Source organism: Macrosteles quadrilineatus, unplaced genomic scaffold (assembly GCF_028750875.1).
Source record: "Macrosteles quadrilineatus isolate MER2022 unplaced genomic scaffold, UCM_ALF_1.0 Scaffold_8__2_contigs__length_117827958, whole genome shotgun sequence".
Lineage (NCBI taxonomy): Eukaryota > Metazoa > Arthropoda > Insecta > Hemiptera > Cicadellidae > Macrosteles > Macrosteles quadrilineatus.
This window is the reverse complement of record NW_026542601.1, coordinates 69,829,913-69,854,811: the sequence shown is the minus strand read 5'-3', so window position 1 is coordinate 69,854,811 and position 24,899 is coordinate 69,829,913. Positions and strand designations below refer to the sequence as shown.

At 34.7% G+C, this 24,899-nt stretch overlaps 1 protein-coding gene across 1 annotated transcript in view; it reads right to left on the bottom strand.

Moving 5' to 3' along the window:
• Positions 1-24,899, bottom strand: part of LOC129000454 (chromosome-associated kinesin KIF4A-like) — a 61,528-nt gene that overhangs the window by 11,595 nt on the left and 25,034 nt on the right. The window contains exons 11-12 of the mRNA XM_054427418.1: positions 23,863-23,982; positions 93-253 (exon numbers count right to left, since the gene is read on the bottom strand). Of these exons, the coding sequence (XP_054283393.1) occupies positions 93-253; positions 23,863-23,982 (281 nt within the window). The remainder of the gene's footprint in view (positions 1-92; positions 254-23,862; positions 23,983-24,899) is intronic.

The window sequence follows — 24,899 nt, the reverse complement described above, 5'->3', positions numbered from 1 at the left end:
AGTCATTGGGGCAAAGACAAGACACAAGGACAAGATACAAAGAATCAAACTGAAATTTATCTGTGTAATCACAAGTGACTGTTTGTTCTCACCTGATCATTCTCTCGTGAGGTCGCTCATTTATACGAACAGTGTTGACAATGCTACGTGCTTGACAGGCATACCTCAGTGTTGACAATGTTTCATCTACATACTGACTGCTCGGACTGATGGTGGCCAACATGGCTGTGTGAGAGTTGCCACCCAGACTTTCCTGTCACAACAAAACCAATCAAATAGTATAATACAACATTGTGCAACTAAATACAGTTGGGTACCAAACACAGTAGACATGTGCTGAACTCAGGCCAAATGTTAATGTTCAGATTATGAGTGATGACATTTACTTTTCTAAATGGTCTAAAAACTACTCAACTGTAGTTTAGAAATTTGTCAGTAGGTGTCACGACTAAGGGTGGGTTGTAAATCGTTAGAAAAAATATTCATAAAACAAACAAAATTAGTAAAAATCCATTGGCATTACGCTAATACTCTGTTTGTAACAATCATATCTAATACTTGTAATTAGAGTAAAATATTATGTTTTTACTTTATACTGATAGAGGTGCCATATATGGCAACCACAGAACATAGTAGTTTTCGATTACTTTTAGGATGCTATGATCAAAAGAGCCATAAATAAACAGTCACTAGATAAAGTCTCCTCTCTGCTACCTTATCACTCCCAGCATCACTCCCACTGATAACAGGCTAAACTTATCAGTAATCAGTCCCACAGCTCATACATGGCAATTGCAAGATAAGAAATCTTCAAAGGTCAAATTAGGTCTTTTCATAGTTTATCCCAAGATTATTTTTGAAATTTGTGTTTGAGCAAAATTGGGGAGTTTATGAGACAACCCCATACGATTTTAGGTCTGGTTTTACCATGTATGCAATTAACAATAATTTAATCTACAGTATTTCTTATCACTAGTGTACTTGTTGCTCGAATTCCAGCAATTGCGAGGTATTACAGGTGTTAATTTAAAACGAATAACAGTCATAATTTTAGATGACTTTAAAAGAGTTGACTCAATGGTTATGGAAATACTCACGATGTGCATAACAGTTCAATATAATCAACATTTATTGTAAATATACTATCATTTTTAAAAAGCTGATCTTGTTTTTTAGTGTTTTCTACAAATGTTCCACACTCACAGCCGCATTAGGTTGTCCATAATAACGATTATAAATTCTAAAAAAAATAACATCATTTTTATTTCTTCTACTTGGTGGTGTTCTATGACATTCACATATTTCCATAGTTTGCAAATCGGCTTTTTCAATGATTGCTGAAGAAATGCAGCACAGAACCGGTATATCAAATTGTCCAGGCTCTCTCGCTTTTTTCCATTCTAATATTTACGCCAACCCAAAATTAAATAGTACATATTTCACTTCAACCAAGCCGGCAAATGTTTTAAACTAAAATATTAACAGCAATTAAATTATCCAGCTAATCATAATGTAAACAAATATGTTATTCATAAGGATAAGGGAACTTTAAAAGCCACTAGGGCAGAGCCTTATTGTTTCCAAAGTTTCATGTAGCGTATTAATAAATAATAATATTTTATAAATAATAATACAATTTTGTTTTAAGATTTCACCCCACATACTATATACAAAAGTGTTCGTCTAGGTGTGTAGATTTGCAAAATGACCTTACATTTTTGAAAAAGTCCTTGGGCTCTATTTATTTATATTTACTCTTATTAATCCATTCACCAATCTCAGTCGGTACCGAATAGCGTAGTAGTTGTAGTGAGTGGGCCAGGAATCTACCCCACGGCCGAGTCATAAATGCTTGCTTATCTCTGCCACGGCCGCCATGCGTCTGCTGTGGGATTTTATCCCAAAAGCGGGATATTACAGCTGAATCCGGGAAAATATTGGACGAGTGGGGTTGTTTAACTTCGTAGTTTAACATAACAAATTGTACAGAAAGATCAACAATGCCACCCGGAGTGTTTCTAAAGTGATACAAGTAAGTGTGTCATTTCAAGATCATTTTGGTTTTTATTTTTCAAACCCGTGTATGAAAATCATAAGGTCATAAGGATGTAACAATGTCGAAGCCTTAAAATTTCAATCTCGTCTATTTGTTGCTGTGAGAAATCTGATATTACATGTTTATCGATTTGACAGAATTTATATTATCAGCGTAGGCTGCCTCTCAAGAGCAAGTTCAACATGCTTCCGATCTTAATAAGTTTAAAATACCACCGCCACAGCGAACCTGCAGCGAATTTCCATTTGCCTGGTTGGATTGCCACTTATATATTTTCTCCAAACTGTATGAAATCCTATTATTATTACTATTACTCAATTGCATACCTACCTTGCCTAAAAGCTTTGGAATGCCTATACATTAGCCTATATACGTCCCCCAAAGCATACACACACAAAATCTTTATACTGTAATGCGAAAAACAAATTGCAAACGTAAGGTAAGCTAACGTAGATAAGGCGGAATAAAACGGGATATCATATAGGGCAGCGCGGGATATAAGGGAAAAGGGATCCACACGCGAGTAGAGGGAGGGGAGTGAGACGACACTGAGACTGAGTTGTTTGTTGTTTAGTTAGTTAGTTAGATGCGGTCGTGGGAATCAGTCGACAGTTAGCGCGTCACAGCCAAGCCATGGATCTGATATACATGACAGATGTAATGGCTTATCAGAGCATAAGAGGACCAGTGTACAACAACTATGATATACAGATCAACAGTAAGTCTCTAGTGCAATTGCAACATTTATCTGTACCTATACTCTGATCAAACATTTGTTTATAGCACAGTACATATACAGCTCAAGTGTAAAATAATATAGTAATTGGATAATATTTTACGATCCTTAGCATTTCAATAATTTGAGAATATAATTATATTTAGTAAAATAAAAATACGTACAATTGTATTGTGGGGATTCTTTAATTCTTAAAATACAAAAATTAATTTGATATAAATTGATCGAACGTTTAAAACTAAATGTAATCAGTTTGCGTTATAAATCCATTCCGTACTGAAGGTACGGTGTAGGTAAGCATTCGTAAACCTTAACAGGAAAACCTGGTTTCCTCATGTTTTTTCCTTACATTAATGAGAGTTTTTCCTTATTCCGATGATTTACAAGTTAGCTATATATTTCTTTCAATAAAACGCAAATTGCGTTTGAAATTTGACTGAGCCATATAAGAATCTAAGAAATATAATTCTAAATTATATTTGTGGCCATTTTTAGCGAATTTCCCATGTCAAGCTATTACCGTAGGTCTCATGGTAAGACCTGGACCCAGGACCGATTTACTTTTTCGTTTTGAGGTCTCCAGGGGCTAAAAACAACATCCTTTCAAATTCATATAAATATATTTATAATTTTATATGTCTGTAACTTTATATGCGTCCGTTAGCACAACTCGAGCAAAAATCATCCGTTTTTAATGAAATTTTGTCTAGTTCGCGAATCAGCATGATCGGACTAAGGGAACAGTTCAACTTCTTTCCAAACCAATATAGAGCTAAAAAAAAACAAATGATTTGGTATACTGAATCATCGTTGTATGCCTAACGGTTACGGAAAAAATCCCAAAAAGTTAAACTTCAAAATGACCATGTTATTCGTATGGGGAATAAATAAACCGTTGTAGCTTGCTTGTCTGTAGACATATTTGAATGAAAATTTGAAAATGTGTTAACTTCATACTAAGCTATCAATATTTCAATAAAAACGCAAATGATTGTCTTCCTTACAGCATAAAACCTAAGTACTCATTATAACTTATGATGATATCGGACAATGCTCGAGCTAAAGAGACTACACAGAACACCGTAAAATGTTTACGCATAGTGATTAAAAGTGAATGAAAACAAAAATGTGTTAAACTATCAATAGAAGCGTCTTGCATGCATGCAGAACAATAATCACCTACAGTACACCACACAGTGTAGCGATACAGTATCTATCAAGGACGCTGTGTTCCTCGATCGCCTTGATAAAAATAAACGTTTCCGACGAAAAGAAATTTGATGGGAGACACTGGCGAAAGTCAACTCGATTCGTAGCATTGAAGACTAATTCGGTCGAGACGATCGTATAGAATTCTAAAATCTTCCACTTCCCCGTTCTAATAGGTTCAACCATACCTGCATTTTATTCTTTTCGTTTGCATCACGTAACAGTTACACAACTGTTGACAACGGAAACTAACACAGTGATATTTATTGAACTTCATATTTACAGTGTAATTAAGATACTGGGAAGTTGTGATTGTTGTAGATGTACGATACTGGCGCTGTTAATTACCTACTCGTTTGAGGAGAATGCCATTCCGAATTTCAAACTCATAAAGTCTATAAGGACAAGTACACAAATTCTAAACGAACTTATACGTTTGCTTACAGTCGTTTACGATAACAATAGTTTTGTTTGATGAGAGAAATGCAATCTGAAGGCAACCAATTGGACAATAAACCTGACCGATAATGTCGTCCAAGTTTGTCTTCAAACTATTTACAACTATGTAGGCTATTAAAACTCAATGTCTCAAATCCAACTTTGATCACATTATAGGTCAAATCCAAGGTCGTGGATTTTCCAAGTCCATGAATGAATCTGAAAATTACTACTCTCTATGCCTACTAACTGGTAGAATGTCCGATCGATGCCTTAGCTAATTTAGACGTGGATTCGGCGGTGCGGCGTGAAATTCCATCAACCGTCAACCCCTAAGGACAATAGAAATAGAAGACTAGAAATAGAAATAGAAGACTGAATCAACCAGTGATTCAGTTCAGAATCAACCTGAGCTGCGTCTACAGGTAAATGCGCACCAGACATTGTCCTTGACCGGTGTATGTGTGTGTGTGTGACGAGCCCCCGAGCTGTCCGATATAAATAGCCCGATGTAAACAACACGTAGTGGCTCTGCGAGATGCGTAGACACAAACAACACGGCGAGTTTGTATTTAGTTTTTGTCATAGTAGTGACAATATATTTAAATTCCATAATGGAGACACCTATTTAATAAAAACCCGTCCTGGCAATACTACTATGATGTACTATGGATTTGTTATCTTCGATTGCCTATTTCAAATCTAGAGTTCCAAGATAACGATTCACATAAAAAATGAAATGTTAATTTGTAGTACAGATTGAATTTTTTTTAACAACCGGTATTTTCAGGTTTCCGTTAATTCGACCACACTAATATTGTTGGGTGTGCGTTTCTAAAGTTTGGTAAGATTGACATGTTTGCAGGAACTTTCCAACCAACACGATTATAATGACTAAACTGTGCGTTGATCTAACCTTACCTGACCAAACGTACAGTAACGAAAGTAATTTCATTGTGATCGAGATAGTTGGAAAGTACACCAAAACCCACCTTCGAAATTCAAATACAGTTTACAAATGTTATATAAAGATTAACATCCAGATGGTTCGGAACCTGTTTAGTTAAGTTTCTTAAACCAGTTCTATCCGGTTACGAGCGTCTCACTTTATACCTGTGTGTGGATTGGACAGAGCCACGTGTAAACGATAAATGCACTTTGTACCACAGATACAAATCGTTACACAGTTAGTTACCGATGTTAATTGCCATCTCGTTATCCGGTGTCTATTGTTCTTAACTTTGTAAATCGTTCCATTGTTTTGTAAATTGCTACAGTTTTATTTTGTTGGGCTCAATTTATTTATCACTAAACAGTTCCATTAATATGGTAGCGTATAGGTAAATTGATTTAAATCAAGAATTCCTATTCGTCAGGCGCTGAGTAAAATTACATGAAAGCATAGGCTAAGGGACCAATTAAATGGTGTTCTATTATCTGTGATGAAAGCCATTTAAATATAGCAGCAAATAAGTTAATACACGAGCAACACATAAAACAGGCGCAATGTGCAGAAGTGCAATATATGCACTGTATAAATTATCCAATGAAATATTTGAAAAACAATAATTTACAACTTAAAAAATATGATATAGTCTAATAAGCAAGCAATGTATGAAATGACATTTTCTAATTTCAGATTTGTAGAAACAAGTGCTGTAGATTGTCTAGTTATCGAATGCTGTACAGATAAGCTAGCAGCTAGCATCAATGATATCAGTGAGTAGGAAGTGCGATCCGTCGGTCACGCCTACATCATAGCGAGGTCGACTGACTCATTCTGCACGTCTGCTGACCACTTCCACTTGTAAACAAACACGAGTACGAGAAATGAAAACAAGTCGAACCAGCTTTCTCACCTCATGATCTAAAACACTACACATTTGCAGAGATAATTATGGTTTCTTTGCCTAACTCAAGCAACAATTTTTGTACTCAGGACACTGCAGTATCAATAAGGACGTTAATCAATATGGTTTTAAAATGGTAGTGTTTATTGGGCCTATACCTAAACTGACCTATGGTTTTATCTGGGGCAGGTTTTATGAATACATCACGTTAGTTTAACTGATTAGAGATTTCCAAAAGCATTAGAATGGCCTTAAAAACACGATAAATAATTTTTTATTCATTTAAAAAACAGTTAAAATTCATCAAAATATTAAAAAGAAGTTGTCACGATATTGTGCACGATAAGATCAGTTTCCGTTATAATTATTTGCAGCACAAACGGTAAACATTCTGGTTGGCGCTTTAAAACAACTAACTTTGAACAATGAATTCGAATTGTATTCATTGCTTTGAATTTACGACGTCGAAAGAGAATCGTACAAAAACAGCCACAAAGAAATCATTACTATATTGTTTCAGTACAAGACATTGGCCTGGAAATATTTGCCAATACTGTCTGGTGTCCGCGATATACAGTAATGACACAACAGTCTTGCTTTCTCGCACCCCTGCTGAGCCTATTATACGCTATAATTGTCGTCGTACCTTATCTACGGTTGCACCATCTAGTGTAAATAACACGTGTCAGTATCTGCAGAAGAAATTCACTGTTACAGTGATACACAATGGTATTGTTACGTGTAAATAATCCAACTACAAAATAGGGGAATTTTATAGTGGGATATTCACTTTAAATAAGCAATCCCGAGATTCGAGTTTCCTCTTTTTTCGGACAAGGAGAAATAGGCTGAGTTGAATGTAAAGTGTCAAGTGAATGCAATGTATTGTCTGTATTTATCTACTTCCTGATAATTAATCCACTAAATAGTGTTGAAAAATACAATTTCTCGCACATAGAACAACATATAAGTAATTGGCCTCATAGTATATACAAATTTAAAATTTTACTAACCCCATCCTTTTTATCTATTAAATAACTCGTTCAAGATTCTCAGATCTAGCTGGACACCCTATATAGGCTATAATAAAAATAACCACTTTACGATCGTGAACAAAATGAGTTCTAGTGATTGACCACTCTAATCAGCGACTGCACTCACCCTAAATCAGTTAATCTACTCTATAATGTAAGAACATTTACTGTTTTTAGCACCATTAGAAGAATATTTTTAACGAAAGTATTCGTCTCTAATAAAAGCCACCCTGTTAAAATATCTTCGACATTTAAGTATGACATTTGTAGAAAACAATTACGACAACGTTTTTGTTTTTACATTTAAACACGTCCCTGTCATTAGACGTGTTAATTCTACAGGTACAGGGGGAACGTTTGTAAAACACGAAACTAATAGGTAAGCTCAACAATATACAGGCTTTATTCACTTATAAATACAGCACTAAAATGGAAGGCACGGTTATAAGCATCGCGAGTTGGCAATTTACTGATGTTGCCGGGTTTGAAGCAGAATATTATGCGATAAATAAGAATACAGTTTCTGTCTCAGATAGTTGGACACGGCCCAGGTAGGCCTACGTGACCCATAGTGCGTAACCACGAGGGAGTGAGGGGGGAGGGTCCAAAGTGCGTACGTGCGTGACCTCACGGTCCCGCCAAAATTGTTCCCTCTCCCGCCAACCCGATCCCTACATTCACTTCTTTACTGCGCAGTTATGCTTGCTTATTAGTAGACTCATTTTAATTTTGAAATAATTTTTAAATCGTTTCCAATAGAAAAACACCTATCTGCTTATGGAATAAATAGCATTGTAGTGTAATTACAGTACGAAATCTTCATAAACATTTATCCATATATAGATTACACGTTGGAGTATTTATTTATCTTACTCTTCTTACTACATTACTCCAGTTCAATTAAGACCTCAATGAACAAATTAATAAGAAACTAGCTGTTGGCCTGTTGTCCTAGTATGGGTATGAAGTAGTCGATTAAAAATGAATATAATTCAAAACAGCTACTTTACATAAAGACAAATTCTGGCATTTTTAATAGGAAAAATCATCTTGTAAAGAAAAAAACCCTGAACAAAAAATTGTGGCTTCGACATTCTCTAGTTCTCGAAATTCTCTTTCTTTCAACACAAAAATCATGAAAATCCGTCAAGTGGTTGATTTAGAAATAAAAAAACCCTGTCACGTTTTAATGTGATGTTTATCCTCCACGAACTTAGAGTGGTTTTCTAAGACAGGCAAAGCATATTTGAGTGGTAAATAAGTAAATTTTGTGATTGTAGAAACATTATAAAACCGTTTTCAAAATCATATAACAGCTTACTTCCCAAATTTTACTTTTACAGTTTTAACATTTATTGAACCGAATACAGTACAGTACAGTATATGAAATGCAACAATTAATTGCGCTTTTTAACTAAGATCATAAATAAGGTGTAATCATGAGCAAATACTGACTCCTTTATAAACCCAGATAACAAGGCAACAAACAACGTTAGGTAACTGTGTCAATTCTCAGAAAAATACTTTTTCCTCAATTTATGGAAACCACTGCATATCTAATGCATAATATATACTGCCCTCAATAACTCCAGTTTTCCCAATGTATGTAAAACCACTGCGTATCTTATACATATATTTAATTAATATGACAGAGGTAAATTAAACCATTATTATATGTTTAATGTCTTCAATAAACAGTATAAGTGAAAATATGTGTTCTGTGCATCTAAAACATATTCATGAGATGTCATTATCTACATTACAGAACAAGTAAAATTTCTCGTAGAACGAAGAGTATATTATTAGCAATTTACAATTGACAAAGTGATCTTAAAAAAGAAAACACCATTTAATTTAAAATGTAGTTTAACAAAGACTATGAAAATTCAGCTGAAATATAATTATCAGCTGAACAATTTGTATGTGTTTATAAGTGATTGCATGGTTGTTTATTACAGAGCTGATAATTTGTAATACGAGTACATGGATTGAGCAGTGTATCCATATGTACTGTATCTACATTTTTTTACACAACTGTGACAACACTCCTATTGATAGATTTTCAATTCATGTCTGTATGCATTTGAATACACAACCTAAATCATTAAACTCCCTAAAAAAGTTCCTTAAGAGAACTGACTACTTATATAACACATCTGAATTGGTTTAACAGTTAAAATATTAGCCTACTTTGTTCATATGACACACCAAGTTAGTAAATACGGTTACACAATGTTGTAGCCGAATGGTGATTAAACAAATGAACAAATGAGGCTGAGACTATGGGACAAACACTGGACATTTCCATGTATACTTTTGATTGCGGTACCTAAACAAGGCAAGACCAAAAGCAGTCAACAATCAAATGATAGCTAGTTTTATACAGTAAAGAAAAATAACTGAAATGGTCTACTTGGAAATTTGTGAACACAGTGGTAGGATTGAATACAAATTCTGACACACCAAAATTCTTTTTACTAGACAACTCAAACCCCATTGTATGCCTCAAACCACCTTGCTTGCTGCAAAATCTGTATTCTATGATGCAAGATGAGGTAAGCTGTTTTTGCAATTTGTCAGAGGTGTAGATTATATTGCCCAAGTCCTCTTAAATGATAATCTTATCATGAAAGCTATTGTTATCAAGAGGATAAAGTGATGCTGTTAATCAGTAAAAGCTATTGCTAAAAGCCACAAACAAGACTAGGGACCACTCCCCCTATAACCCTATTATGTATCGTGATGAACAGTGAGTTGGCTGTAAGTCCAACACTACATATTAGATTATTGCTTTGAAAAAAGGATATGATTAGTACAGCACAGATAAATAACACACTCATCATCATTATAATATCATGCAATAGCTAGAGGTAATAAAACTTAATGCTAACTCTTGAAACTTGCACTAATATCCTATGCCTATAGCCCCCTTTTAGCGAATTATATATATATATAATATGTGTGTGTCTGTTAGCATGATAACTCTAATGATGATGAGTGTCCAATCAAAATTTATCACCATTTTCCATCTTTTATGTATATTTACCGTCTTGTGAGTAATAGTATAAGCGTAAATATAATGTTATAACTGTTATAAGACGTTTCTTTTATTTACTTTCCGTAAATTTAATAACAAGGACAATGCTGATCAAGAAATTATTTAAATGTAAGTGTAAAATTGTATTACTATGGAATACAAATTTAATTAATCAACTAGAAATTTCTCTTATAATACTTTTGAGTGGCTGCAAAATATTTTCAGTGACCTTATTTCTGCCAATACATAAAAAATCTCAACCCCAAATCAAAGGCATGATGTGTCTTTAAGGTTTTGAATTCAAATTACCATTCTTTTGATTTGAGCAGTTGGCGTTCAAATTAAACAGTGTTAATCCGGATGAATATTCCAGTGGGAAAGGAACATTATTTTTATTAAGTATTATGTAAATTAGGGCCTATAATTTTTGAGCAATAAATAGGTAAACTCATTAAAACTTGTCACTTACAACTGAAAAGCCACCAGAGAGAAGGGGAGGGGCTAAGTTACTCGTGAAATTCTTAACTTTACTTATTGTAAAAAACATATTTTTTTCTCTCGTAAAAAAGTCATTCATTATTATTAGGCACTAAAGAAAAAAAGATAAATTAGAAAAGCTCAGAAAAATTGTAAATGTGATAGCCATAAAGATTTATTATTAGAGGCGCCAATTGAACTATCATATTTATTTAAGTATTAGATACAAAGGTTATCCATCAGTCTGCAGAATATTAATAGAACTGACAAATACATCAATCTTTCTTTTCAATAATGTCTCACTAGATAAACTACAATGGTCATACTTTGCATTTTGATAAAGAAAAATAAACAACCATAACCAAGTGATAACATTGTACAAGAAGAACATAACTTTTAAAACATCTTTACATACATACTTTTTTTTTTAATAGTGATAGTCTTGTGTGTTTGAGTTTGCTAATAGATTTGATTAATTAATTACAAATGTTCATAATCAATCCATAGAACAGGACCAATATTTAACCCTTTCTCCTACTAATATTATAAACTAGCAGAGTACCCGTCCTTCGTACGGGGTTGGAATATAAGTATAAAATGCTTATTGCAGTTATACTCAAGCTTTGCGTTTGCAATAAGGGAGGACAAAGTTTCATAAAATTTGCTTTTTTAAATTTACAGTATTCTATAGTATTACACATCTACCATAGCCATAATGTTCTGCCACTTCACCTAAACAATAGAGAAAAATAAATTATAAACAATTCGCAAAATATCACAAATTATTCATGAAATGAAAAACATAAACATAACTGTAAACAATCCTACTTTGACGGTTCTCATTGCGAATCAAAGTTTTTTTGTTGCTGCTTAGTTCAAATTAGCTGTTTTCATAAATGCAAAAGAATATAGTGCTACAACCTGTTGGTAAATCTTATAACTTTTTAATGCTTTTCCATATCATAGAACCAACTTTTTTAGTTGAAACAGCTGACGGTAGATACCCTACCGGATTTCTCAAATTAATTCCCAACTTTTTCCTGATTTTTCATTAACATAAAAAAAAATTCCCAACCATCGTGAACATATGTCGCGGTCACAGCACCATCGTCAACATATGTTGAAGTCGCGGTACTATTTTCAACATGTCTCATGGTCACGGAACCATCGTCAACATGTCCCGCAGTCACAGCACCATCGGCAACATATGTTGAGGTCTTGGTACTATTGTCAACATGTCTCATGGTCACGGAACCATCGTCAACATATGTAGAGGTCGCGGTACTATATTCAACATGTCTCATGGTCACGGAACCATTGTCAACATGTCCCGCAGTCACAGCACCATCGTCAACATATGTTGAGGTCGCGGAACTATTGTCAACATGTCTCATGGTCACGGAACCATCGTCAACATGTCCCGCGGTCACAGCACCATCGTCAACATGTCCCGCGGTCACAGCACCATCGTCAACATATGTTGAGGTCGCGGCACTATTGTCAACATGTCTCATGGTCACAGAACCATCGTCAACATGTCCTGCGGTCACAGCACCATCGTCGCAGAAAGGACTAAGCAAGAAACAGACCCTCGTCACCCATTACACGGCCACCAACCTGCAGAGCGACGGCTTCGGTCCAGAAAGAGCTTTTTTATACTGACACGAGTCCTGGATGGATCACTCTCAAGCAATCGGGTGTCAAGGTGGGAGGCCACGTTGACTAACCCTCCCATACCAGCCAGGGAGGAACTGGCTCCTGGTGGAGGCCTTCATTACACGGTGTGGAAGACCCTAAATCGAATTAGGGTCGAGGTACCAAAATGCAAGACAAACATGCAGAAATGGGGTCTCTTACCAGGCGAAAAAAACATCTTGTGCGCGTGTGGTGCTGTTCAGGGTCCTGGCCATCTGCTGATCTGCCCACGCCTAGACCAGTCTTGCACATTAGATGATCTTTTACATGCGAATGACAAAGCCATATGGGTGGCTAATTTTTGGAAAAGCGAAGTCTGATTTCCGGACACGGAAAGTAAGTAGCACCATCTTGTCAACATATGTTGAGGTTGCGGCACTATTGTCAACATGTCTCATGGTCACGGAACCATCGTCAACATGTCCTATGGTCACAGCACCATCGTCAACATAATATGTTGAGGTCGCAGCACTATTGTTAACATGTCTCATGGTCACGGAACCATCGTCAACATGTCCTGCGGTCACAGCACCATCGTCAACATATGTTGAGGTTGCGGCACCATTGTCAACATGTCTAATGGTCACGGAACCATCGTCAACATGTCCCGCGGTCACGGCATCATTGTCAACATGTCCCGCGGTCACGGCATCATTGTCAACATGTCCAGCCGTCAGGTACCATCGACTTGTCCTGCTGTCACGGTACCATCTTCAACATGTCCCACGCATGAATGATCGTTAACATATCCCACGTTCACGGTGTCATCTTCGACTTGTCTCGCAGTCAGGGTGCAAGGGTGAAGATCTCTGCGATCACGGATATATCATCATCTCCTGGGTTTGCGGAATAATTGTGAAAATCTCTCACAATCGTGAAGACATCATCATCGGCAGCCGCAATACCGATAATATTTTTTTAGATCGGGGAAACATCATCATCGTGATGCTGCGAAGTCACCGACGATCAGAACAAATCGCGTGCCGAGAAAATTGCGTATCATATTTAATCCCGTCCCAATGATCAGGAATACACGATCCCAAAATTTGTTTGAAGTTTTGGGACCCGTTCTGCCAAAATTCATTACTTTTTCACGGCTCCCCCCCCCTTAAAAATCTCCGACTTTTTCCTGAATTTCCGGAATTCCTGACTGGATAGACACCCCGCACTTTTTTTACAAGTGTTATTGTTGTTTAATTGTAATTCATATGAATTTTACTCCGTTGATGATTGAGTAAATGCTAAAAGTAAAATTTCCAAAACAGGCAAAAGTTGGCACCAAGTTTAAATAGAAAAAAATGTTTTATTTGATCAATTCTGAGGAAAAGACACAGAATGTATCACCCATAAGGTTGCACAAAACTTTATTTTAAGGAACAACATTGAACTTTCCACTTAGACCTGCAATTCTCTATCACATTTTTGCTATGAATGATTTCCAGTGCAGAGCAGTAATAGCGTCCCTGACTAAAAATACCTCAGTAGGCCTAAGTTGTGACACTGTCTTGTCTACAAGGTGAGAGTAGCTAATGCGGGTGACAGAGAAAGAACTACAATAGATTCAGCAGAACTGTGCACTAAACTTGTTCTTTCAGTATTTATGTAGTGCATTATTTTTAAAATAACCACATTTTATGCTAATTTTTTTTCTTGTGCTCTGTTTCTAATAGGACAAAATAAATCTACCCTAACTACTGAGGCTGCAAACTTTAAAAGAAATCTATAAGAAAGATTCTCATAAGGAAGTGTTGGTAAAAAAAAATTTGAACATATGGCTGAGCTTAAGTAGAAAATATGCTAGTACCTGTTGCAGTATCATTAAGAAATTGGATACAAAGATAGGATCCAAAGACACAACATATGGTAACAGCGCCCTACATATCACCTCATTAATAACACATTAATATCTACAACAATAGAAAGTGTTTTGGTGTCTTTGAGGCTATTCAATATTCAGGCTCTTTGGTAGATCAGGATGCACATCCTGTAATTATGTTATTATGTTGATGTTCCAACTCTCTCTTTTCAAATGACAATTTGTTTAAAATGCTCATTAATAATGAATGTATGGAAAGAGAGGTAAATTTTGTTGATAAAAAACAATGCTAATCAGTATTATAGAATACAAACTTGGATAAACTTGATTAATACGTAAAACAATGAATTACTCAACTCGAAAAAAATGAAACACTTACACAAAATTGTATAAAAAAACCTTGTGTTTATGTTAAATGAACTAACAAACTGAAATTCTAACTGACAAAATTAGAATATGTACTTCTAGAAGTTTTTTTCCTCTTGAGGTAAATACCTTTGGATGGGTTTTTTGTTAAGGGATATCTCTAAGACAGACTCTATTTGCCTAAAGAATGATCTTTTAGGAATGAATTTGCTTGAGTAGGAAACCAATAGGTCATACAATATTAAAAAAACCCATAGGAATACAGTAAGGAAAATGAATAGATAGGCTACATAACTAACTTACCTATGAAAATAGTTCCAGGCAGTCTAAAGCACACAACAAGTTCACAATACAGTTAATTAACGTACAGTTTTCTTTTTACTTTTCTGATATACTGACTATACCAGGTTTTTTCTGTTATAATGGCCACACCAGGTTAGGTTAGGTCAGGTTATTTATACATTAAAAATATATTTACTTTAATTTAAAATGTTTGGTTACCCACCATGATCTAGCCTAGTGTGTTTGACATAAAAGGAAAGAACGGTTTTTGTTTGTGCTACTGCCTGGAACTCTTCTCTAAGGTTAGTTAGTTGTGTATACATGCCTTTTTCCTTAATGTATTCCTAAGACAAGTGTTTTTTTATACAAAAACTAAATATAACGTAAGGGTGATTTAGTGGGTCTTGAGTCAGGTAGCTAAGGACGACGTTTTATGGTTTAATCAACACACTTGCATGTCCCGTGATTACCTATTTTAAATGTCAGTATTCTAAATACAGTAAACATTCAAATGTGTCAGTTTTCCATGATAAACCTTAGCCCAAAATGTTTTCTAACTGTTACTTTATTAATAGTTGCCTATTAATCTTCCTGATCAATAATATTGCCAAACAAGGTAGCATGGTTGGTTACGATTAGTCAAAATTATTTGTTTTAAAAAGCCAAAGAACTGATGCACACTTAACTCGAGTTGTAGGTAATGACTGCAATGAGTACAGACGACCCTTGTCAAGGCTAATGATTTGTATGTTTCGCTCAATCACTTATTAAGAGACCTCTGAGTGTTGGTGCATTAGAAGGAGTAACAGTTAATATCTCTCGCCATTGTCTATTGTCTGTTGTATATACATGTACATTAGTATTTAATTGTTCTTTCATATAATCACAAATTTTTCTTTACAAAATTTTTACTTTATTCCTAATTTCCTGAACAGTCCTTGAATTTCTTTTTCATCAAAACAGACATTATACTAATATGTATGCCAATTAATTGACGAGACAGTGTCAACTTCAACTTAATGGTGGAATGGAACTACCAATTTTGTAACTTGATTTTCTAAAAAAATATTCCATACCATGTTAAGGTTATCAAGGTACAGTTATGTCTATTCTTTTATTGAGGTACATACTTCCATTATTCAGAAATACTACGGTACGACGCAAAGTAGCAACGCCTAGAAAATTGTTTTAATTCCGTTAGACTGCATAGTGTTCTCATTTATCATTTTTAGATTGATGGTTGATCAAGGTTAAACAGTACTGTATTAACAGTGGTTTCTTTTTTTTCAGATGATCAAACTAAGAATCAAAAGGTTCATCAGAAGAACAAGGAGAAAGAGCCTTGCAAGATTTGTCAGGAGAGGAAGAGGAGAAGCTTGATGAAGTACATCAGAAGCAAATCCCACGATCATTCCGACAATGATATCAAGGAAGAGGAGGATGAAGAGGAGCCACAGGAAAAGCAAATGCAAGATAAACAAGAGGCAAAGAAACGCTAAAGTAAAACTCAGGTTGAAATGACTTGACATAACAAAGTCAGATTTTGTCAAGAACTGCTCATAATTTTACATTGTTAAACACTTTACACCGCCTGAAAGTATTATAACTACAAACGGCAAACATGCCTAGGTGATTTGAAAAAGTATTATCTCATAATTAACTCAGTATCATAGTGAGAGAAACATGAATGGTTCATCGTAAAATCTAGTTCCCTTTTCACTTGTCAAAAAGCTAAGATAACCAGTGCAATTTTAAGGGTAGAAGTAGTACAACCGATTCACCAATTTGACCAACAAAACATGTTTCAACAAAATAACTCACCCTAATGTTTTTATTTTATTATAAATGATACCTAATTGTTTCAAGAACATGGACATTCTTCTTTTAGTTGTACTTTGATTTCAGAATTATAAAAGAAGGTTTCCCTCAATGAATACTGCAGTTAAGTGTTAATAATTAACTGACAGAGAAGTGTCGAGGTAGAAAAGACACATTGCCTAATGATGTCTTTATTTTCATAATATTTTCCTTCTGTTTTAACTACCAGGTTTTGATGGATTTTATTACTGGACAAAGATGAAGAATTCAAAAATGTGTAGCTGACATATTAATATATCAAGTTGTAGAGCAAAGCTCTTCCCGAGCTCATTGTTTTGTATTAGTGGTTGATATTGGATATTTTTTACAATATTGATGAATTAAAAATGCATTTAACACGTTGACTGCGCCCGCCGACTTTACAGGCGCTCCCCAGTGGCGGGCGAAGCCCCGGCGCGCAACCGAATCAGCGAACGCAATTGGCATTCAAATATTTCAGTCTGACGAATCACAAAAGAGCAGTGGTGACTGTGCTGCGTTACCCCGAGAGTGGATGTAGTTCACTGAAACACCCAAAGGTAGCAGCACTGCATGGATCCGTATCCAGTGTCTTTGTAATGTGGGTTGAAGAGAAAAAATCCCCGAAACCGGGACAAAAGCATTGCCAGACAGGATTTTACGGAAAATTTTAGTACCAACCTACACCAAAGTAAAGCTCGAATTCTAAGCTGGCAGGCTGGCAACGATTATAACGTCTCCGTCTGAGGCTAAGCTCACACTGACTCAATATATTTCTGTTGGTCTGGCGCGCGCCACCTGGGAGCGCTGGCGACGCCGACTAAAGTCGGCACGCGCAGTCAACGTGTTAAAGTCTGAATACCTCAAAGGTACTATTATACGAGACTTGGTCTAAGTACAGCAAATGACTCTAATCATAAGATTATTTCAAAACACTATTAGTAAGTGTTCTCAAGGAGGAATATTTTTAAGAAATTTACTGCAGCTGTGACCTAGATAGACAAACATGCTGGCATTTCAAATAAAGAGGCTGCATTTTTTAATTAGTGAAGAAACTTTACTGTAACCCACATCACCGTCAACTAAAAAGGGTAAAAAGTAAAAGGTTCCTAAATTATAGAATAAATGTTTTAAGTTATAACACTTTAGGAGATGTAAAATAGTATTTAAGACTGATTGTTAAAAATATTGTAAATATTGATTGATGTAAATACAGTAGACTAAGAGTGGTTAAGGGTAATTTTATTTATAAACTTATGAGTGGAGGGTACAGTATTTATCACCCCTTTTCTTTCAATAAATTTGTTCAGATTCATATTTTGTAAGTGTATTACTGTACATGTAATAGTGACAAACTACTTAACTGTTTGTAGCTAAGTTTAACATACATTTTTGCATCAAATATAATCAGCACTCTAAATCTTAGTGAACTCTTAAATTGTAAACTTTGGAAATTAGATATTCTTTGCTCTTTGTATTTCCAGCTTTCCATTGCATTTCATCCTGCCATAGCCTTAAGTATTTTAATAGGATTTTGTATTTTATAATAAATATTTTTATACCTCATTAGAATTTTTATTTTCCTAAACTTTCTTGAGCCGATTAGGCCTAATGCTTTGCATTGCCCACAAATAATCTTTGTATTCTTTTGATGCAGATACATAACGGAGGAAGATAAGAACCTTGATGTGCCTAGTTGTTAAAAAAGAAGCTTGAAACGAATCTATTAAACATAATTATAAGACAGCTGTGCTTGTTTTGTTCTAAGTTGGACGATCATGAGTGTAGCAAGGGTGGAAAAAGTATAAGTAAATGACCATGTCTCTATGTGAAGTTCTGCTCTTTAATTAATTATGCGGAAACACTATTGTGTGGGTCAGAATTTATGAAAAGGATGGGAATCAGATTAATTAAAGAAAAATGGAAACAAAACTTAGACTTAAAAACATGAAAAATACCCCCTCCAAAGCAAACCTGCAGACTTGGAGGATTTCCATTAACTTGATTAGCTTTCCATTAAAACATTTCCTTAAACTTGACATATATATTTTTTTTTTTTATTACATTAGGTTAAACGAGTACTTAGGTTTGCTGCTACAGGGAAGGTAGTAATGTGTTTTTTTTTTTAGCAAAACATCAAAAGCTTGGACGAAATTACAGAATTGGCCAAATTTGATCAAAATATATTCATAAATATGTAAAGTACAACTCTTTACTTTTTCTCCAAAAGAATAACATTTAAGAAATATAAATTTACAGTTTTTTTTTTATTTTCTCCATAAACTTTAATTGTACAACAATTCATCAATACATTTAATTATTTGTTTTTTTAATACTCTACAACGTGGTTTGGAAAGAAATTGTTAAATTTTATATTTAGACGGTAAAAAATTGGAAAACCTATAAAACCCTATTCCTGTAGTCTGATCATGCTAGTTCACGAACTCGTTTGAATAACTTAGGTTTACACGTTTCTAACAAATTTCATCAAAATCGGATGATTTTTTTCTTAAGTTATCGTGCTAACGGATTTCATCACACACATACATATATATTAATTTTGAACGGATGGTGTTTTTCGCATCTGGGGACATCAAAACTCTTGGGTCCATGACCATGAGATCTATGGTAGGTAATACTGTAGCTTATTCACTATATAGAAAATTCGCTAAAATGATACTCATGAACAAAATTAAAACTTTTTAAATGAAATTGACAGTGACAACTGTTATCTAGCATTGCAGAACATTGCGAAATATCAATTCTGATAAAAACACTTCAGCTCTTGATTTCAACATGTCAATCAATTGTAAATAACGAACAAACAATGTATCAAGGCAAGTGGTTTGTTATACTGGGTGTTAGCGAATTTCTCTATAGGGAAGTAGTTATTACCGTAGGTCTCATGATAAGACCTAGGCCCGGGCCCGATTTAATTTTTCATTTTGATGTCCCCAGAGGCCAAAAACACCATTCGTTCAAATTTTTATATAGGTATGTATATTTAACCCTCCGAATGTTAAGCGTCGCTTAATCGACGCACAACACGGCTGCTGTGGTGTTATGCGTCGACGGCAAAGGCTCTGGGACTGACTGAATCAGATTTAACTGGATCGAGATTGGTATCGTTGTTTTAAGCAGATTCTGAGCTTTCTCCTGATGTCTGTTTCTAGACGCTTTTCATTTTAGTTCCGAAAATATTGTAGCAGACAGCTGATGTGCGTATTTGTAAACAACTTGGTTAACCTCGCACCGATGACTGATGTGTTTTATTACGTTTATCATTGTTTTAGTGTTAAAAATCAAAAGTCTAAATACTATACAGCCGCAATTGTTACTCACTCAGGTATACAAATTCTAGACCACTTCTAGATGAGCTAGAGACTTGAAATTTTCGGTGGTTGTAGGTCTAGTGCCCAAACCACCCATAAAATTCCAAAAAGTGACATTTTTAAATTTTAACCCCCCCGTAATCTCGAATTTCCCCCCCATGTTATTCTTATGGGAAATAGCATTGAAAATTGCCGACTTTGGTAAGCTCATCTGAACAACTTAGAAACGTGCTAGAGACTTCAAATTTGCGTAATATTGTAGTGTGAGGTCTTACAATACCGGTGGAATTTGCAAAAGTCCCATTTTAAAATTTTAACCCCCCCCAAAATCCAAAATGGCGGACCTCTGAAAACGATAAAACACGTTTTTTTCAACCGGATGTAGCTCGAAAACAGTAAGAGCTAGAAAAGATTTGAAAGTATATCCAGGAACGGGAATTAAATTTTATACAAAACCCTCTTAAGCGTTTTCCAAAAATCGCACTCCTTCAGCTTCAAAAAACGCCCTACTTTCAAAATTTGGTAAATTTTTATTCAATTTTTACCGGTTTTCGCCATGTTTTCATACTTAAATAATTTTTTTTTCAAAAATTATTATTGCTTTGTATTCTCCTTACTTTACTTTAAATTTTACTCATTACATGTTTTTTGGTAGCTTTACTCCTTGACCCCCAAAACTTAATTTTAATCTCAAAATTTGAAGGTTTTTTGCCACTTTTACGAGCCCCATGTTATTCTTATGGAGAATAACATTGAAAGTGGTCGACTTTGGTGTGCTCATCTGAACCGTTTAGAAACGTGCTAGAGACTTGAAACTTGGTATTATTGTTGTAGGGGATCTTATATTAACGGTGAAATTTGCAAAAGTCCCATTTTCAAATTTTAACCCCGCCAAAAATCCAAAATGTCGGACCTCTGACAACGATAAAACACGTTTTTTTCAAACGGATTTAGCTCGAAAACAGTAAGAGCTAGAAAAGATTTGAAAGAATATCCAGGAACAGGAATTAAATTTTCTACAAAACCCTCGTTGGTGTTTTCCGAAAATCGCACTCTTTCGGGTTCAAAAAACTCCATACTTTCAAAATTTGGTAAATTTCTTTCAACTTTTTACCGGTTTTCGCTATTTTTTCATACTTAAATCATTCCTTTTTGCAAATATTATTATTGCTTTGTATTCTCCTTACTTTAGTTTAAATTTTACACTGTACGTGTTTTTTCGTAACTTTACTCCTTAACCCCCAAAACTTAGGTTTAATGTCAACATTTGAAAGTTTTTACGAGCCCCATGTTATTCTTATGGAGAAAACATTTACCCCATAAAAACCACCATAAGTCCCCGTTCCCATGGTCCGTTCATGCTATAGATTTACTCTGGTTTACTTAAGGTTTTATCCCCCTATCGTATTTACAACCCCCCCCCCCCAAATATTAAATCCCCCCAATGTTATTCTTACAGGTGCATAAGTCTAAATCATGTTTACACATTTCTAGATTAACTGGAAATCTGAAATTTTGCATGATTGTAGATCTTGCGCCCTTTCCGAAAAGTGACATTTTACAAATATAACTCCCTCCCCCACGAAATATAGAATCCCCCCAATGTTATTCCTACAGGTGCATCGGTCTAAATCAATTTTACCCACTTCTAGAATAGCTAAAGATCTGAAATTTGGCTCAATTGCAGGTCTTGCGCCATGGCCCATTTCTATTTACCCCCTACCAAAAAAGGGGGCCTGGGGGCGGAGCCCCCAGCGAGCCAAAGGCGAGTAGTGATATACGTGGTGCATTATAAGAAGATTTAAGTGATTTTGAAGGGCTGGTTGATGATCCTGAAGAAGTAGGTAGTGATATTGATGTAAATTATCGGCCAGATTCCTAGCTATGGTTAGGCTATGCATTCTTAGCTAAACGCTATGTACGAAATCTGTTTTTTGCCCATAACTTATTTATTTGCAAACCTACTTCCTTATATTATTATATTTTCGGAATCCTCATAAAATTTTGAACAAAGTGGCTATTTTAAAATATTTGTAGACCTATAAATTATAACAATTTATTGAGCGGAAACATAATTTTTTTTTCATTTAATTTATAATTTTTTAGAAATGTTAACCCCACAAAAATTTTTGAACATTTTTTTTTGTAATGTTTTATATGTTACATTGAAGCCCATAATTTTCCAAACAAAATGATATATAAAACAGTATACTTTACATTGTTTTTAAGTTTCTAAGTTACATTTTAATAAAACCCTGCGATTGCGCAATAAATGGGCGGTTATTAAGACCAATACTATGGACACTTTGAGGGTAAAATGTGACCGTCCAGATGATAACTTGAGTAATTTTTGTCCAATTTTGATAGAATTTCGTTTTGAAGGTGTAAGGCAGGATAAACTTGAATGAGTTCGCGGACCAGCATGATCGAACCATAGGAATGGCGGGTTTTATGGGGTTTTCTCATTTTAGCGAATTTCCCTATAGGGAATAAGCTATTACCGTAGGTCTCATGGTAAGACTTAGTCCCGGGACCGATTTACTTTTTCATTTTGATGTTCCTAGAAGCCAAAAACACCATCCGTTCAAATTCATATATATATATATATATTTATATATATATATATGTGTCCGTCAGCACGATAACTCGAGCAAAAATGATCCGATTTCGATGAAATTTGGTACAAGCGTGTAAACCTACGTTTATTCGAATGAGTTCGCGAGCCAGCATGATCGGACCATGGGAACGGGGTTTTATGGGGGGATTTATGGGGTAAAAATTGGTTTTTCTCATTTTTGACCCTCAAAACATAAAATTTCCCAAATTTCTTCTAGACCATTTTGAAGAGCTTAAAAAAACAAATAATTCAGTATATTGAAGTGTTTTTGTATGGTTATTGGTTACGGAGAAATTATAAATTAAAAATTCCCATGTTATTCTTATGGTGAATAAGTAAACTTTTGTAGTTTGCTTGTTTATGCATATATTTGGATCAAACTTGGCCAATCGATTTATTTTATACTAAGCTGTTAATATTTTACTGAAAAACACACTTTATTACCCTGTAGGCAGCAAACCTAGGTACTCGTTAAACCTAATGTTATTTGAATAGATTTAATTGAAAATCAAATCAGGCAAATGGAAATTCGCTTAGTCTGCAGGTTTGCTGCGGCGGGGGTATTTTACCCTTAAAACACAAAATTTATAAATTTTTGTCCAGACCTTAAAGAGCTTAAAAAACAAATAATTTAGTATATCAAAGTGATTTTGTACAACAATTGGTTACGAAGAAAATTAAAAAAAAATTTTAATTTAAAAATCCCATGTTATTCTTATAGAGAATATTGTAAAATGTTGTAGTTGGCTTGTTTATGGATATATTTTGATCAAACTTGGCGGATTTATTTATTTCAAACTAAGCTATTGATATTTTAATAAAAACACACTTTATTAGTTTCCCTGTTGGCAGGTTTGCTGCAGCGGGGGGTATTTTTTAACACAACCCAAATTACAAGTATTGTTTATAATTTTAGTTCATTACCGATCAAGTCATTGACTTGGATGGAAGGAACTAATATTATAGATATGAATGTTTGCAGATAAATGTTTATAGATATGAGCATGGAAAAAAAGTATACCTATTACCTGAGCAAACCAAATGGTTTTATATCAATCATAACTAGAAACTAAAAACTCACCCTCAGCAGCCAAGTGATGACAGACTCTCTGTAGGGAATGAAGCCTCCTCGTTTGTTCTCAGCCAGAGAGGAGATCACTTTGCCCAGAGTCAGCAAGGAGCGGTTGATGCTCACACCTTCCTGTGTACAAACAATCACTGTAAATGCCTGCAATAATGTGATCTATAATTTTGCAGTAGGCGACTAGTTAAACTGACATCTGAGTCATCATTAGGCCAGCACTAGTCTTGTTGTTTCATTTGAAGGTCGTCAACATTAATAATAAAATCGCGTGCACGCACACACACAATAAGAAAATTTCAAACCAATTGAGACAACTAAGTTCAAACCATGTTTTGTCATTCAACTGACTTTTTTAATCTATTGTTGCAAATAACAAAAGAAAAACACACTACCACAAGGTAAAACACCACTACTGCAACAGCAAAATGCAGTGTGATGCTCAATTTACTCAGCTAAAGGTCTTGGTTGACACGATAACTAAGACATGTAGAGTAGCAGAGAGTTATACAGCTAAGAATCAACCAACTTGGTAAACCCCTTAAAACAATTAGAAAGTACAGGTTTCTAAAGCCTGATGTGTATTTTTCTACCTCAAATACCTTGGGTAACTTAGTTTTTTATGAATTGATTTTTACAATTTTGGTATTGTTGGATTAGTTATGAAATTTCTTAAAAGCATACATTCTTCAAGGTTTAAGCAAATTTACTGTATATGGAATAAGCTATTACATCATGGGAAGACCCTTAGACCTTTCAAAACCTAAGACTTTTTTTATATTGAACAAAATTAGGAAATGGCTAGATTCATTGCCAGATCACGGCATATCAATGATCATTATTTCAAATGCTTATACAGTAGGTACTATCATTGACTATGGTACTAGTATACCAATCATTTTTTTAATTTATATAAAACCAGGAAATTCTTATTTTAAATAAGTACATTTATTATTACTATTTTTTTCGAATCTCTGTTTTAAAAGCCTGTTTAAATTTTTTTAGTTAATTTCAATTTTTTGTACATTTAATTTTGA